General features: G+C 35.8%; 1 protein-coding gene and 1 long non-coding RNA gene across 3 annotated transcripts in view; one reads left to right on the top strand and one right to left on the bottom strand.

The window, feature by feature from the left end:
• DNAH6 (dynein axonemal heavy chain 6) overlaps window positions 1–18,236 on the top strand; it is a 294,154-nt gene that overhangs the window by 232,189 nt on the left and 43,729 nt on the right. Inside the window, exons 61-63 of the mRNA XM_022556141.3 lie at window positions 446–581; window positions 9,391–9,560; window positions 16,773–16,963. Of these exons, the coding sequence (XP_022411849.2) occupies window positions 446–581; window positions 9,391–9,560; window positions 16,773–16,963 (497 nt within the window). The remainder of the gene's footprint in view (window positions 1–445; window positions 582–9,390; window positions 9,561–16,772; window positions 16,964–18,236) is intronic.
• The window catches only part of LOC149747698 (uncharacterized), a 69,504-nt gene that overhangs the window by 17,130 nt on the left and 34,138 nt on the right, over window positions 1–18,236 (bottom strand). The window lies entirely within an intron of this gene.

Here is an 18,236-nt window from a genome sequence, read left to right as displayed (position 1 = left end):
TTCACTTGTCTTGCTACTGACTTTGCTATACTACTCAACTTTTCCTATCTCCTAGAGGTGAGAACATCTGGGAACTGGATTTAAAAACCAGTTCTCTAGGAAAAAATCATTAATATAAGAATATTTGAGGGGTGGGGAGAGACTGGTGTGACATGTTGGAGGACAGGCTAGAAGTAGACTTTACAGATTTTATTTTAACCCTTCACCAGATCAACTGCTTTCTGCATATGTCAACATGAAAAGTTTCATCAGCTGTACTTCTGTTCAAAGGCCAACAAATAGAATTGATTCAACACCATTTCTATCTCACTATATCTTATACTTGTCCTGGGTAAATGGTTATTTTTAACATTCTATTAGAGCTTGATTTTTCACTTAGGCAAGGTGAAAGCATATTCTGTGGTTGTCTTTGTGACAACTTTCTATTCTTTCTGTCTTCTAATAGGAACGCCCACCTAAGCCTGAAGTTCCCTGGCTGCTTACTGCCATGTGGTTCGCATGCTGTGACTTAGAAGAATTATTTCCAGTTTTTAAAGAACTTACACAATACATAGTGTTACATCCTATTTCCATACGCATAGGTAAGACGTCAAAAAGGCTCTGCTATATGGGGTTGTAAACAAGCTTGTGAATCCTAACTTTAAGGTCTCCTTTAACCTCTTCTGCAATATCAATATTTTTCACTAGGAAATGTCTTCATTATTAAGAAATTGTGAATTACATGTTTTCCCAATTTCTTGAGTTGAATGCTTGGTCCATGAATTTTCAATATTTCATGTTTACTATTATATCCATTTTAAAAAGATGCATTTACCTCTGGGTATTGCTTTAGCTGCATCCCATACTTTTTTTTTAACTTTTTATTGATGGATAATATACATATGGAAAAGTACACAAATCAGAGTCAACAATTTGATTATCAAAAACCAACTGTACTTATGAGCCACCACCCAAGTCAAGAAATAGGCCAGTACCAGCATCACAGAATCCCCTTATACTCCTTCATAGGACCCTTTCCCTCTTCCCCAGAGGTTATGCCTGCTCTAATTATAACATTTTATGTTACTTTTTCCCCAAAAGTTTTACTCTGTAGCCCTTTTGATTCTAAAAGTATACTTTTTAATTCAAACGCATTTACGATTTGGGGGTACTATCATTTTATTGTTTATAATTTACTTACCTTGTAGAAATTATACTCATGGTTTGCATGAAATTGATTGTTTGTAATTTATTTATACTTCAGTTTATGTAAAATGTTCCATGTGTGTCTTTCCTTGGATGCAAAAGATATGTAATCTTTTGAACTAAAGATATGTAATCTTTAGTTCAAACCTATTAATTGTGGTGTTTATTTTACTGTCTTTTATACTAAATCTGTAAGGTTCACCACTATGATTGACAATTTCTCTTTGTAATTCTGGAATTTCTCCCATTATATCTTGTGGAACTGATGCTGTTAATTATAAATGCATTTAGGATTATTATCTTTCTAGCAAATTATTCCTTTTTTATTAAATAATATTCCTCTTTACCCTGAATAGTGCTTTTTGCCTTAAATTATATTTTCTAAGGTTAATATTGTTACAGCAGGATTATCTTCATTAGTATTCCCCCTTTATATATTTCTACACTCTTCCTTTTCAAGTCTTTTGTGTCATCGTCATGTTTTCAGTGTATCTTCAGTTGGATTTTGCTGTTTTGAGCAATGTGAGAGTCTCTCTTTTTAAACGGGCAAGTTTTAATCCAATTATTGTAAGGATGGTTATTGATCTATTTCAGTGGCTCTCAACTGTGGAAGATTTTGTTCCCCAGGGGACATTTAGCAACATCTGAAGACATTATTGGTTGCCATGACTGGGGTGGTGCTGCAGGTATCTAGTAGGTAGAAACCAGAGATGTGACTAAACATCCTACAATGCTCAGAACAACCCTCCACAACAAATGACCACTTGGCCCCAAATGGCAGTAGTGGCAGGGCTGAAAATCCTGATCTATTTGGATTTACATCTATCATCTTATTTTGTAGGGATTTTTTCCATGGCAGGCTTTTTCTTTGCTTCATTTTTATTTCTTCTTTCTTGCCTTCAAGTGAATTGTCCACATTCTTTTTTTTATTTCCCCTGTACTGATTTGAAGTTCTGTGTTCTATTGCTTTTTTTTTTTTTTTTTTTTGCGGTACGCGGGCCTCTCACTGCCGCAGCCCCTCCCGCCGCAGAGCACAGGCCCCAGACGCGCAGGCCCAGCAGCCACGGCCCACGGGCCCAGCCGCTCCGTGGCACGCGGGACCCTCCCGGACTGGGGCACGAACCCCCGTCCCCTGCATCGGCAGGCGGACTCCCAACCACTGCGCCACCAGGGAAGCCCTATTGCTATTTTTAGTAATTATTCTTCTACTTCTCATATGAATGTTTATTTACCTGAATATACCTAGTAAGTGTGGTGGTTTAAAAGCTACATGAACCAGAATTTCTCGGATCCTAATATGTTCACTTGATTTCTAAATAAAGACTAGAAAAAATAAAATACTCTTCAATAAATAAATCAAATAAAAATTATGTTTCTATATTGTGGACCAATTAAACAAGGTAGCTAGAAGTAGAACACAAAAGAAAAATACTTATAGGAGAAGCCTAGTGATGGACAGTTAGGGACAGATCTGAAGCAAAAAGGGCTAGATGGATCCTCATAAACACAGAAGCAAAGAAAGTGGGAAGAGGTAGAGGCTGAAAGGTTAAGTAATTCTGGGAACAACTCGTCGTGTTTGGACAAAAGGCACTATGTTATTCCTGTCAACTGGGACTAAAATATTAGTAATTTAAAACAACCATCCTGCTTTCATTTGTTAAATTTCAAGGTTGATTCTGGAAATCCTGCAGAATGGTGAAGGTTTGTACATGTGATAGGATGGCTTGTGTTCTAAAACTGAGCTTTGGATCTTTGCAGGTTAAGTTTAATAATTAATTTCAATGCCACTCTTACCTTCAAAGGCTTCCTAATTGCCTTAATCTTGTGTCTTTGATGGTTTCTAAGTGCTTCATGTCCTATTAGTTGAGAGTTATAATTTTAAATTATCATGTCTTATTAGTCAAAGCCCTGGTGATTATACAGTAATGAGAACCTGAAGAGAAAAGAAGTCCTTTTGGCATAAGTGGTTCTACTTCCTGGTCCTCAGAATAATGCATCCACTTTCAACTAGAAAGCACTGTGGTATGCTGTGTCCTGTGGTCTCATACCATGTAACTGTGTATATTTCATATAGAAATTAGAAGTCTTGCAGAGGTACATACTCCATGGCTCCAGGGCCATGGTCTTAAGTGTCACTACATTTCAAACTGTCACCAGCTCTGTGGTTGCTATTGTTAGGCCCTCAGAGGAGAGTCCCAGTAGACCAGCTGGAGAAACTGGTTTCCTAGCCCACCACGGAAGCCAACTATTTTGCCTAATGTTCGACCGCAGCAGCCTGTTTCATCACTAGATGGTTGTGCTGGTTTGCTGAGGGGCTTACACCGTACTGTGCTCCCTGCACCTGCAGGAATTTCTTTTTTTTTTTTCTCCCATTCAGTAGGTTGTCTTTCTTTTTTTTCTTTTTTTTAAATCATTTCTTTATTTTTTCCCATGTTCAGTATTAGTTATCTATTTTATACATATTAGTGTATATATGTCAATCCCAACCTGCCAATTCATCCCACCACCACCACTACCACCCCGCTTTCCCTGCTTGTTGTCCATACCTTTTTTCTCTACATCTGTGTCTCTTTCTGCCTTGAAAACTGGTTCATCTGTACCATTTTTCTAGATTCCACATATATGCATTAATATACGATATTTGTTTTGTTCTTTCTGACTTACTTCACTCTGTATGACAGTCTCTAGGTCCATCCACATCTCTACAAATGACCCAATTTCGTTCCTTTTTATGGCTGAGTAATATTCCATTGTGTATATGTACCACATCTTCTTTATCCATTTGTCTGTCGATGGGCATTTAGCTTGCTTCCATGACCTGGCTATTGTAAATAGTGCTACAATGAACATTAGGGTGCATGTGTCTTTGGGAATTATGGTTTTCTCTGGGTATATGCATAGGGTGGGATTGCTGGGTCACATGGTAATTCTTAGATTTTTAAAGAACCTCCATACTGTTCTCCATAGTGGCTGTATCAATTTACATTCCCACCAGCAGTGCAAGAGGCTTTTCTCCACACCCTCTCCAGCATTTGTTATTTGTAGATTTTCTGATGATGGCCATTCTAACCAGTGTGATATGATACCTCATTGTAGTTTTAATTTGCATTTCTCTAATAATTAGTGATGTTGAGCAGCTTTTCATGTGCCTCTTGGCCATCTGTATGTCTTCTTCAGAAAGATATCTATTTAGGTCTTCTGCCCATTTTTTGATTGTGTTGTTTGTATTTTTAATATTGAGCTACATGAGCTGTTTATATATTTTGGAGATTAATCCTTTGTCTGTTGATTCCTTTGCAAATATTTTCTCCCATTCTGAAGGTTGTCTTTTCATTTTGTTTGTAGTTTCCTTTGCTTGGCAAAAGCTGTTAAGTTTCATTAGGTCCCATTTGTTTACTTTTGTTTTTATTTCCATTACTCTAGGAGGTGGATCAAAAAAGATCTTGCTGTGATTTGTGTCATAGAATGTTCTGCCTATGTTTTCCTCCAAGAGTTTTATAGTTTCTGGGCTTACATTTAGGTCTTTAATCCATTTTGAGTTTATTTTTGTGTATGGTGTTAGGGAGTATTCTAATTTCATTCTTTCACATGTAACTGTCCAGTTTTCCCAGCACCAGTTATTGAAGAGGCTGTCTTTTCTCCATTGTATATCCTTGCCTCCTTTGTCATAGATTAGTTGACAATAGGTGCGTGGGTTTATCTCTGAGCTTTCTATCCTGTTCCATTGATCTATATTTCTGTTTTTGTGCTAGTACCATATTGTGTTGATTACTGTAGCTTTGTAGTATAGTCTGAAGTCAGGGAGTCTGATTCCTCCAGCTCCATTTTTTTCCCTCAAGATGGCTTTGGCTATTCAGGGTCTTTTGTGTCTCCATACAAATTTTAAGATTTTTTGTTCTAGTTCTGTAAAAAATGCCATTGGCAATTTGATAAGGATTGCATTGAATCTGTATATTGCTTTGGGTAACATAGCCATTTTCACAATATTGATTCTTCCAATCCAAGAACATGGTATATCTATCCGTTTGTGTCATCTCTGATTTCCTTCATCAGTGTCTTATTGTTTTCTGAGTGCAGATATTTTACCTCCTTAGGTAGGTTTATCCCTAGGTATTTTATTCTTTTTCTTGCGATGGTGAATGGGATTGTTTGCTTAATTTCTCTTTCTGATCTTTCATTGTTAGCGTATAGCAATGCAAGAGATTTCTGTGCATTAATTTTGTATCCTGCAACTCTACCAAATTCATTGATTAGCTCTAGTAGTTTTCTGGTGACATCTTCAGGATTCTCTCTGTATAGTATCGTGTCATCTTCAAACAGTGACAGTTTTACTTCTTCTTCTCCAATTTGTATTCCTTTTATTTCTTTTTCTTCTCTGATTGCCGTGGCTAAAACTTCCAAAACTATGTTGAATAATAGTGGTGAGAGTGGACATCCTTCTCTTGTTTGTGATCTTAGTTGAAATGCTTTCAGTTTTTCACCATTGAGAATGATGTTTGCTGTGGGTTTGTCATATATGGCCTTTATTATGTTGAGGTATGTTCCCTTTATGCCCACTTTCTGGAGAGTTTTTATCATAAATTGATGTTGAATTTTGTCAAAAGCTTTTTCTGCATCTATTGAGATGTGGTTTTTATTCCTTAATTTGTTAATGTAGTGTATCACACTGATTGATTTGCATATATTGAAGAATCCTTGCATCCCTGTGATAAATCCCACTTGAACATGGTGTATGATCCTTTTAATGTGTTGTTGGATTCTGTTTGCTAGTATTTTGTTGAGGATTTTTGCATCTATATTCATCAGTGATATTGGTCTGTAGTTTTCTTCTTTTGTGGTATATCTGTCTGGTTTTGTTATCAGGGTGATGGTGGCCTCATAGAATGAGTTTGGGAGTGTTCCTTCCTCTGAAAGTTTTTGGAAGAGTTTGAGAAGGACGGGTGTTAGCTCTTCTCTAAATGTTTGATAGAATTCACCTGTGAAGCCATCTGGTCCAGAACTTTTGTTTGCTGGAAGATTTTTAATCACAGTTTCAATTTCATTACTTGTGATTGGTCTGTTCATATTTTCTATTTCTACCTGCTTCAGTCTTAGAAGCTTATACCTTTCTAAGAATGTGTCCATTTCTTCCAGGTTGTCCATTTTATTGGCATAGAGTTGCTTGTAGCGGTCTCTTATGATGCTTCATATTTCTGAAGTTTCCATTGTAATTTCTCCTTTTCATTTCTAATTGTATTGATTTGAGCCCTCTCCCTTTTTTTTTTCATGAGTCTGGCTAAAGGTTTATCAATTTTGTTTATCTTCTCAAGAAGCAGCTTTTAGTTTTATTGATCTTTGCTACTGTTTTCTTCATTTCTATTTCATTTATTTCTGCTCTGATCTTTATGATTTCTTTCCACCTACTAACTTTGGGTGTTATTAATTCATCTTTCTCTAGTTCCTTTAGGTGTAAGGTTAGATTGTTTATTTGAGATTTTTCTTGTTTCTTGAGGTAGGATTGTATTGCTATAAACTTCCCTCTTAGAGCTGCTTTTGCTGCATCCTATAGGTTTTTGATTGTTGTGTTTTCTTTGTCATTTGTCTCTAGGTTGTTTTTGATTTCTTCAGTTATCTCTTGGTTTTTAGTAACATATTGTCTAACCTCCATGTGTTTGTGTTTTTAATGTTTTTTCCCTGTAATTGATTTCTAATCTCATAGTGTTGTGATTGGAAAAGTTGCTTGATATGATTTCAATTTTCTTAAATTTACCGAGGCTTGATTTGTGACCCAAGATGTGATCTATCCTGGAAAATGTTCCGTGTGCATTTGAGAAGAAAGTGTAATCTGCTGTTTTTGGATGGAATGTCCTAGAAATATCAATTAAATCTGTCTGGTCTAATGTGTCACTTAAGGCTTGTGTTTCCTTATTAATTTTCTGTCTGGATGATCTGTCCATTGGTGTAAATGAGGTGTTAAAGTCCTCCACTCTTATTGTGTTACTGTTGATTTCCTCTTTTATAGCTGTTAGCATTTGCCTTCTGTATTGAGGTGCTCCTATGTTGGGTGCATATATATTTATAATTGTTATATCTTCTTCTTGGATTGATCCCTTGATCATTATGTAGTGTCCTTCCTTGTCTCTTGTAACATTCTTTATTTTAAAGTCTATTTTGCCTGATATGAGAATTGCTACTCCAGCTTTCTTTTGATTTCCATTTGTATGGGATATCTTTTTCCACTCCCTTGCTTTCAGTCTGTATGTGTCCCTAGGTCTGAAGTGGGTCTCTTGTAGGCAGCATATATATGGGCCTCGTTGTTGTATCCATTCAGTGAGCCTGTAACTTCTGGTTAGAGCATTTAATCCATTCACATTTAAGGTAAGTATCGATATGTATGTTCCTATTACCATTTTCTTAATTGTTTTGGGTTTGTTTTTGTAGGTCCTTTTCTTCTCTTGTGTTTCCCACTTAAAGAAGTTCCTTTGGCATTTGTTGTAGAGCTGGTTTGTGGTGCTGAATTCTCTTAACTCCTGCTTGTCTGTAAAGCTTTTGATTTCTCTGGTGAATGTGAATGAGATCCTTGCTGGGTAGAGTAATCTTGGTTGTAGGTTCTTCCCTTTCATCACTTTAAATATATAATGCCACTCCCTTCTGGCTTGTAGAGTTTCTGCTGAGAAATCAGCTATTAACCTTGTAGGAGTTCCCTTGTATGTTATTTGTCATTTTTTCCTTGTGGCTTTCAATAATTTTTCTTTGTCTTTAATTTTTATCAGTTTGATTACTATGTGTCTCGGCATGTTTCTCCTTGGGTTTATCCTGCCTGAGACTCTCTGCACTTCCTGGACCTTTGTGGCTATTTCCTTTCCCATGTTAGGAACGTTTTTGACTGTAATCTCTTCAAATATTTTCTTGGGTCCTTTTTCTCTCTCTTCTCCTTCTGGGATCCCTATAATGTGAATGTTCATGTGTTTTATATTATCCCAGTGGTCTCTTAGGCTGTCTTCATTTCTTTTCATTCTTTCTTCTTTATTCGGTTCCACAGCAGTCAATTCCACCTTTCTGTCTTCCAGGTCACTTATCCGTTCTTCTGCCTCAGTTATTCTGCTATTTATTCCTTCTAGTGTATTTTTCATTTCAGTTATTGTATTGTTCATCTCTGTTTGTTTGTTCTTTAATTCTTCAAGGTCTTTGTTAAACATTTCTTGCATCTTCTCGATCTTTGCCTCCATTCTTTTTCCGAGGTCCTGCATCATCTTCACTATCATTATTCTGAATTCTTTTTCTGGAAGGTTGCCTATCTCCACTTCATTTAGTTGTTTTTCTGGGGTTTTATCTTGTTCATTCATCTGGTACACAGTCCTCTGCCTTTTCATTCTGTCTGTCTTTCTGTGAATGTGGATTTTGTTCCACATGCTGCAGAACTGTAGTTCTTCTTGCTTCTGCTGTCTGCCCTCTCACTCTGCAGGAATTTCAATGCTAATTCTTACTACATGTTATAACCAGAGTAAGGGCTAACTAGAATCCTAAGCCTCATGTGAGATGCAAGCCCATTTCTTATAAATATTCCAGAGGGGTTGAGGGCAATGTGTTCTGTTTATTAGGGCATAAAGTTGTAGTGATGTCAATTTATTCATATATTATTTATATGGTAAAAATTATTTATACCAGAATTTTTAATTTCCTTTACCTGTCACAGACTGACAGTTGTGTTATTTCCTATCATTAATATGTTTTTCTGCTTTTTCTTCTGCCTTCAGCAGTGATGGTTTGATGTATTTTTGTGCTATTGTCTGACACATATAGGTTTATTTTATTGTGTTTTTATTATTGGGTTTGTATTTTAATTAATATAACTTGAACAATTTCATCCCATTTAATTATATTTGCCTTGAATTTTAATATATCCAGTGTTACTCTTATCATGTCAGGTGTTTGTTTTTGCTCACATTTGATTGATATATCTCTATGCATCCTTTTATTTTTAACTTCTCTGTCATTTGTTTTAGCTTTGCCTTTTGTTAAGTGGTTTGAATTCGTTTTCTGATCCAATTTTAAATTCACTGTTTTTTAATTAGGTTGGGTAGGGGGAGATTAAATATATTTACATTTGTGGTAATGTAAAAAGCTAATGGTAAATGTAGAGATTTTTTAATTACCAAATATATTTATTTAATATCAAAGTCAAAGCAACTTTAATTAAAGCATATTTTTAAATTGTGTTTCCAGGATCTTTTGAGACTTACCTTAACCCACCTGAACAGGAAGCCTATTCTAAAATAAAGGAGGATGATCAACTCATGACAACAGAAAGGGTGCCCACAAGCCATAATTTTTGGTGTCCAGAATTAAGTTCTTTCCATAAGCTAATTCTTATTAAATGCTGTAAAGAAGAAAAGGTAGGAGATTTTTTCATTAAAGAACTGTGTTATAATTACTTCTACTAAAGCTCACCAGCCAGTTATGATTCATGGACTGAAGTAGATTTGTTTAGAGAGTAGCAATGGCCAAGTTTGGGAGGTGGTTTGTGACTCTGTGTTATTAATAAGAAATAGAGACTTTGTTATTAACAGAACATAATGTTTTATACAGAAAATGATGAAAGAAAAGGTTGGAGAGCCAGCCAGGAACCTGGTGGTCCTTCCCTGGTGTGTACCATGGGAAACTTGTGCTCTCTGCTAGGGAGGGCAGGGATCTGCTGGATAGCATTAGCAGGGGATTGATGGGCCTTTCAGATCTTGGCAGCAATGGGAAGAAGGCATTTGAAGAGAAAAACACCATAGTTACCAAGACCAGTTTGAAGATGGTTGATGTAGTTTATATAAGAAATTACAGCAGTCTGCATAAAAAAAGAACAAAATAATGCCACTTGCAGCAAGATGGATAGACCTAGAGATTATCATACTAAGTGAGATCAGACAAAGGCAAATATCATATGATATTGCTTATATGTGGAATCTAATTTTAAAAATGATACAAATGAACTTATTTACAAAACAGAAAAACTCACGTATCTTGAAATCAAACTTATGGTTACCAAAGAGGACCTGCTGTATAGCACAGGGAACTCTACTCAATATTCTGTAATAACCTATATGAGAAAATAATCTGAAAAAGAATGGATATATAGAGAGAGAGATAGGTATATATATATATATATATATATATATATATATCACTTTGCTGTACACCTGAAACTAACACAACATTGTAAATCAACTATGCTCCAATAAAAATTTTTTTTAAAGTTATGGCAAACTGAATTAGGATAGAGGTAGTAGATTAAAGAGATGGAGAGGGATGTGGAGATGGGGCAACTGTGTTGCTCCTAGTTTCTGCGTGGGTGCCAAAGGGGATGGTTGTATCAACAACTAAGCAAATGTGAAAGGAAAAACATGTCAGAGAAAGATGTCACTGAGTCTGCAGTGTCCACCAGTATCAGAGTGTATAGCAGTATGGAGACCAATTAATATCTGGTTATAAAACTCTAGAGAGAGGGCTTCCCTGGTGGCACAGTGGTTGAGAGTCCACCTGCTGATGCAGGGGATGTGGGTTCGTGCCCCGGTCTGGGAAGATCCCACATGCCATGGAGCGGCTGGGCCCGTGAGCCATGGCCACTGAGCCTGTGCGTCTGGACCCTGTGCTTTGCAACGGGAGAGGCCACAACAGTGAGAGGCCCGCGTACCACAAAAAAAAAAAAAAAAAAAACTCTAGAGAGAAATATGGCTTAGAAATAGAGATTGGGGAATCATAAGCATTGAGTTGGAAAGTAAAACCACAGGAGTTGTTAAAATGGTAGAGGAATAATAGAATAAGAGGACAAGTGGGCAAAGGATGAAACCCTGAGAAGCACCAACTTTGAAAGGGCAGAGAGAAAGGATGAAGAACATAGTTTGAAATCAGGGAGTGTGATGCCTCCAGCTCTGTTCTTCTTTCTCAAGATTGCTTTGGCTATTAGAGTTTTTTTTGCAGTTCTGTACAAACTTTAGGATTATTTATTCTAGTTCTGTGAAAAATGCCATTGGAATTTTGATAGAGATTGCACTGAATCTGCAAATTGCCTTGGGTATTGTGGACATTTTAACAATATTGATTCTCCCAACCATGAACACAGAATATCTTTCCACTTATTTGTGTCTTCTTCAATGTTTTGTCATTAATGTCTTGTAGTTTTCAATATACAGGTATTTCATCTCTTGGTTAAATGTATTCCTAGGTATTTTATTCTTTTTGATGTAATTGTAAATGGGATTGCTTTCTTCTTTTCTCTTTCATATAGTTTGTTATTAGTATGTAAAAACACAACAGATTTTTGTGTCTTGATTTTGTATCCTGCAATATTACTGAGTTCATTTGTTAGTTGTAACAGTTTCTTGATAGAGTCTTTAGTGTTTTCCATATACGACAGTATGTCATCTGTAGGCAGTGACAGTTTTATTTCTTCCTTTCCAATTTGGATGTCTTTCTTTTTTTCGTACTTAATTGCTCTGGCCAGGACTTCCAATACTATGTTGAATAAAAATAGTAAGAGTGGGCATCATTGCCTTGTTCCTGTTCTTAAAGGAAAGGCTTTTACCTTTTCACTACTGAGTATGATGTTAGCTGTGGGCTTGTCATATATGGCCTTTATTATGTTGAGGTATGTTCCCACTTTGTTGGAAGTTTTATCATAAATGTGTATTGAATTTTGTCAAATGCTTTTTCTGCATCTATTTTTTAATATTTATTATTTATTTATTTATGGCTGCTTCAGGTCTTAGTTGCAGCACACAGGATTTTTTGTCACAGTGCAAGGGCTCTTCATTGTGGCACACGGGCTTCTCTCTAGTTGTGGTTCATGGGCTCCAGAGCACGTGGGCTCTGTTATTGCAGCACATGGGCTCTCTAGATGTGGCTTACAGGATCAGTAGTTGTGGTGTGTGGGCTCAGTAGTTGCGACACATGGGCTTAGTTGCCCCACAGCATGTGGGATCTTAGTTCCCTGACCAGGGATAGAACTCTTGTCCCCTGCATTGGAAGGCGGACTCTCAACCACCAGACCACCAGGGAAGTGCCTTTTTCTGCATCTATTGAGGTGCCTATGTTTTTTATCCTTCATTTTGTTAATGTGGTGTATCACAGTGACTGATTTGCGAATGTTGAACCATCCTTGCATCCCTGGAATAAGTCCCACTTGATTCTGTGTATGATCCTTTTAATGTATTTTTGCTAATGTATTTTTGAACTTGGTTCACTAATATTTTGTTGAGGATTTGGCATCTTTGTTCATCAAGGATATTGGTCTGTAATTTTCTTGAGGTGTCCTTGTGTCTAATGACAGTGAGCATATTTTCTTGTGTTTATTGGCTATTTGTATAACTGTCTATTCAGATTCTTTGCCATTTTTTAAAACTATTTGTCTTTTTCTTATGGAGTTGAAAGTGTTCTTTATATATTCTAAATAAAATTTCCTTAACAGATATATTATTTGAAAGAAAAAAAAGTTCTCCCACTCTGTGGTTTCTTCACTTTCTTTATGGTGTCCTTTGAAACAAAATTTTTTTAATTTTTATTTTGGTGATTTCCAATTTGTTTTTCTTTTGTCACTCATCCTTTTGATGCCACATCTAAAAAGCCATTGCCTAATTCAATGTCATGAAGATTTACTCCTATGTTTTCTTTTAAGAGTTATAAAACTTTATCTCTTACATCAAGATCTTTGATCCATTTTGATTTAATTTTTAATAGTGTTAGGTAAGGAGCCAACTTGATTCTTTTGCATGTGAATATCCAGTTGTCCCAGCATCATTTGTTAAAAGACTTCTTTCTCCATTGAATGATCTTGACACCCTTGCCAAAAATCAATTGGCCATAATTGTGAGAGTTTATTTCTAATATATCAGTTCTAGTCCATTGATCTATATGTCTACCCTTATGCCACTACTGCACTGTGTTGATTATTGTAGCTTTGTGGCAAGTTTTAAAATTGGGAAGTGTGAGTCTTCCAACTTTGCTCTTCTTTTTCAAGATTATTTTGACTATTCTGGGTCCCTTGAGTTTCCATATGAATTTAGGATCAGCTTGGAAATTTCTGAAAAGAAACCAGTCAGAATTTTGATTGGACTCTGTAGATCAATTTAGGGAGTATTGGCATCTTAACAACATTAAGTCTTCCAATCCGTGTACATGGGGTGTTTTTCCATTTATTTGGATCTTCTTTAATTTATTCCAACAATGTTTTATAGTTCTCAGAGACTAAGTTTTGCATTTCTCTTGTTAAATTTACTTCTAAATAATTTGTTCTTTCTGTTGCTATGTAAGTGGATTTGCATTCTTAATTTCATTGTTGGTTTTCTCACTGCTACTGTAGAGAAATACAGTTGATTGCTGTATATTTTTGTATACTGCAAACCTGCTGAACTTGTTTATTCTAACAGACTTTTACTGTGTTTCATAGCATTTTCTATATACAAGATCTTGTCATCTGCAAATAGAGATGGTTTTACTTCTTCCTTCCCAATCTAGATATCTTTTATTTTATTTTCTCAACTAATTGCCCTAGTTAGAACATCCAGGACAATGTTGAAGAGAAGTAATGGCAGTGGATGTACTTGCCTTGTACCTATCTTAGGAGGAAAAGCATTCAGTTTTCACCATTAAGTATGATGTTAGCTGTGGGGTTTTCATTGATACCTCTTAACAGGTTGAGGAATTTCCCCTCTATTTCTGTTATGTTGAGTGTCTTTCAAGAGTGTTACATTATTTTATTAAATTTATTTCTGGAGGGGGGAAATGTTACTTTATAATTTTCCTTTTATAAAAATATATTAGAATGATAGAATTGTTACCTAAAGAGATATGTTTTCTTAATTTATGTTGCCTGAGCTATATTATTTTTTTCCAGATTTACTGAGATATAACTAACAAGTAACATTGTTTAAGAGGTGTACAACATGATGATTTGATACATACATATATTGCAAAATGATTACCACAATATGGTTAATGGAGTCACCATGCTATACATTCGAATGCTACTACTTATTCATCTTATAAGTGGAAGTTTGTACCCTTTGAAACATCTCCCCATTTCTTCCCCCTCCCAATACCCTGGCAACCAGCATTCTACTCTCTGTTTCTGTGAGTTCAGCTCTGTTAGATTCCACATGTAAGTGATACCATACAGTGTTTATCTTTCTCTAATTTATTTCACTTAACATAATGTCCTCGAGGTCCATCTTTGCTATCACAAATGGCAAGATATTCCATTGTATATATTTACCAAATGTCTTTACCCATTAATCTGTGGATGCATATTTAGATTGTTTTCATGTCTTGGCTATTGTGAATAAGGCTGCAATGAATATGGGCGTGCAGATATCTCTTCAAGGTAGTGACTTCATTTCATTCAAATAAATACCCAGAAGTGGGATTACTGGATCATCTGGTAGCTATATTTTTAATTTGTTAAGGAACCTCCATTCTGTTTTCCATAGTGGCTACACCAATTTACATTCCTGCCAACAATGCAAAAGGGTTCCCTTTTATTCACCAGCACTACTTATCTCTTGTCTTTTTGTTAACAGCAATTCTAACAGGTGTGAGGTGATATCTCATTGTAGTTTTGATTTGCATTTCCCTGATAATTAGTGATGTTGAGCACCTTTTTATGTACCTGTTGGCCATTTGTATATCTCCTTTGGAAAAATGCCTATTTAGATCCTTTGCCCATTTTTTAACCAGATTGTTTGTCTTTGCTATTAAGTTGCATGAGTTTCTTATATATTTTGGATTTTAACACCTTATCAGATGTATGGTTTTAAGATACCTTCTCCCATTCCATAGGTTGCCTTCTTATTTTGTTGGTTACTTCTTTTGCCGTGCAGGAGCTTTTTAGTTTTGTATAGTCCCTTGTTTATTTTTGTTTTCATTGCTTGTGCTTTTGGTGTCATATCCAAAAACTCGTTGCTAAAACTATGTCAAGGAAATTTTCCCCTCTGTTTTCTTCTAGAAGTTTTATGGATTTGGGTCTTATATTTAAATATTTAACTCATTTTGAGTTGATTTTTATGAGTGGTGTAAGATAGCAGTCCAATTTCATTCTTTGCCATGTGAATGTCCAGTTTGTCCAACACCAGTTATTGAAGAGACTATTCTTTCCCCATTGATTATTCTTGGCTTTCTTGTCAAATATTAGTAGTAGACCATATATGTGTGGGTTTATTTCTGGGCTCTCAGGTGTGTTCCATTCATCTATGTGTCTGTTTTCTTGTCGGTACCATACTGTTTTGATTACTACACCTTTGGAATATAATTTGAATTCAGGAAGTGTCCTGCCTCCAGCTTTGATCTTCTTTCTCAGGATTGCTTTGGCAATTTCAGTTCATTTGTGGTTCCATATAAATTTAGGAATTTTTTTCTATTTCTGTGAAAAACATCAGTGGAATTTTGATAGGGATTGCATTGAATCTATAGATGGCTTTGGGTAGTATGGACATTTTAACAATATTAATTCTTACAATCCACAAACACAGGATATCTTTCCATTTGTTTATGTCTTCTTCAATTTCTTTTATCAATGTCTTGTCAGTGTACAAATCTTTCACTTCCTTGGTTAAATTTATTCCTAAGTATTTTATTGTTTTTGATGCTATTGGAAGTGGATAGTTTTTTTTTTAATTTATTTTTTATTTTATTTTTTATAATTAATTTTTATTGGGGTATAGTTGCTTTACAATGTTGTGTTAGTTTCTACTGTACAGCAAAGTGAATCCGTTATACATATACATATATCCCCTCTTTTTTGGATTTCCTTCCCATTTAGGTCACCACAGAGCAGTGAATAGAGTTCCCTGAGCTATACAGTAGGTTCTCATTAGTTATATATTTTATATGTAGTATCAATAGTGTATATATGTCAATCCCAATCTCCCAATTCATCCCACCTGCTCCCTTTCCCCCCTTGGTGTCCATACATTTGTTCTCTACATCAGTGTCTCTATTTCTGTTTTGTAAATAAAATCACCTATACCATTTATCTAGATTCCACATATACGCATTAATATACGGTATTTGTTTTTTCCTTTCTGATTTAAGATAGTTTTCTTTATTTCTCTTTCAGATATTTCACTGTAGTGTGTATAAACACAACTGATTCTGTATGTTGATTTTGTATCCTGCAACTTTACTTAATTCATTTATTAGGTCTAACAGTTTTTTGGTGAAGTCTTTAGGATCTTCTATACACAGATGACCCTTGAACAATGCAGAGGTTAGGGGCACTGGCCCTCTGCACAATAGAAAATCTACATATAACTTTACAGTCAGCCCTCTGTATCTGTGGTTGCTCATCTGAGGATTCAACCAACCATGGATTGTGTAGTACTATAGTACATTTCTATTGGAAAAAATCCACCATATAAGTGAACCTGTGCAGTTCAAACTCATGTTGTTCCAAGGTCAACTGTATAAGATCTTATCATCTGCAAATAGTGACATTTTTACTTCTTCCTTTCTGATTTGGATTCCTTATTTCTTTATCCTGCCTAATAGGTCTGGCTAGAATTTCTGATACATTGTTGAATTGGAACCTCATCCAGTATCTTTGTAATGTTTTTCCTTTCAATTTTCAGGTGGTTTTTGCTCTTACAGACTTTGTAATAGAAACTCTTGGGAAATCCTTTGTAGAGACACCACCCATGGACCTGCCCTCTCTGTATCAAGACATGTCATACAAAACTCCCCTGGTATTTATCTTAAGCACAGGCTCAGATCCCATGGGTGCACTTCAGAGGTTTGCCCGGGACAGCGGGTATTCAGAACGGTAAGGTCATATTGTGCAGTTTTAATAATTCATATGAACATCTCCTTGTTAAAATTTGCCTTTTTTCTTCCCTTTGTGGAGTGTAAATTCCTAATTCAGGTATTCCTTACTAAATAAATTAAGACACTTTAATATTTAGCTATGCATGTTGTTAAATGGTGTTAAATATCATAAGATCAAATGTAAACTTCATTTGAGCAAAGGGGAGATTGTTTAAAATGTTGAAGTATAATAATCTAATGCAATAGTGATTAGTTATTTGAGACATAATTTTAATGTAACTGTAAAAAGATTGTAGTTTATTCCTTATGCTCAAATGTACAAAAAATTCCATAGCTCTTTATGTTGTATTATTAATCTCATCTTTCTCCTGAGTTTCTACTCTGCTGGTTAAGAGAGGGAGGGGAAAGTTTAAACTTGTGAATTTACAATATTATATTTTCTCCTGGTTTAAATGTCTCCAGGGTAAGCTGATTTGGCTTCTTTCTCATGAAAGCTCAGTCTTCCTGACTCCTTCTTCCCCCACTCCTCCCCAAGATGGTGTCCTTATGGGTAGGAAAGTGCACAAGACCACAGAGTGTCAGAGGAGAGTAGGGGGTCTCATATCTAGGAAGTCATCTCCAGCTCTGACAGGCCCTTGCATGGAGTGGCTGGTCTGGCCTGGTCCCTGGACTGGCAATTACAAGATGATGGATCCCATCTGTTCTTTGAAGTTCATAATCTATATTAGTCAGGCTTCTCCAGAGAAACAGAACCAATGGGATATATAAAAATATAATATGTATATAATACCCTATCTATATTTTATCCTATATATATTATGTATGTAAAATAAGAAACTGGTTTACATGATTATGGAGACTGATAAGACCCAAAATCTGCAGTCAGCAAGATAGAAACCCAGGAGAGATGATGTGTAGTTCTAGTCCAAGTCCAAAGGCTTGAAAGCCAGGAGTAATAAGTCCCAGTCTGAAAGCTAGTAAGCTCAAGACCCAAGAAAAGCCAGTGTTTTTATCTGAATCCAAAGGCCAGAAAAAAAGCAATGACCCAGCTCGAACAGTCAGGCAAAAGGATTTCCCTCTTACTGAGCTTTTTTGTCCTATTCAGGTCTTCCATTGATTGGATAGGGCCTATCCACATTAAGGAGGGCAATCTGCTTTACTCAGTTTACTGATTCAAATATTAATCTCACCCAGAAACACCCCCACAGACTCATTCAGAATAATGTTTGACCTAATGTCTGGGCACCATGTGACCCAGTTAAGTTGACACA

The sequence above is a fragment of the Delphinapterus leucas genome, chromosome 13 (assembly GCF_059928025.1).
Source record: "Delphinapterus leucas isolate spDelLeu-1000000601 "Yukka" chromosome 13, BTC_Dleu_Yukka2, whole genome shotgun sequence".
NCBI classification, from domain to species: Eukaryota; Metazoa; Chordata; class Mammalia; order Artiodactyla; family Monodontidae; genus Delphinapterus; species Delphinapterus leucas.
This window is presented reverse-complemented; position numbering and strand designations above follow the sequence as displayed.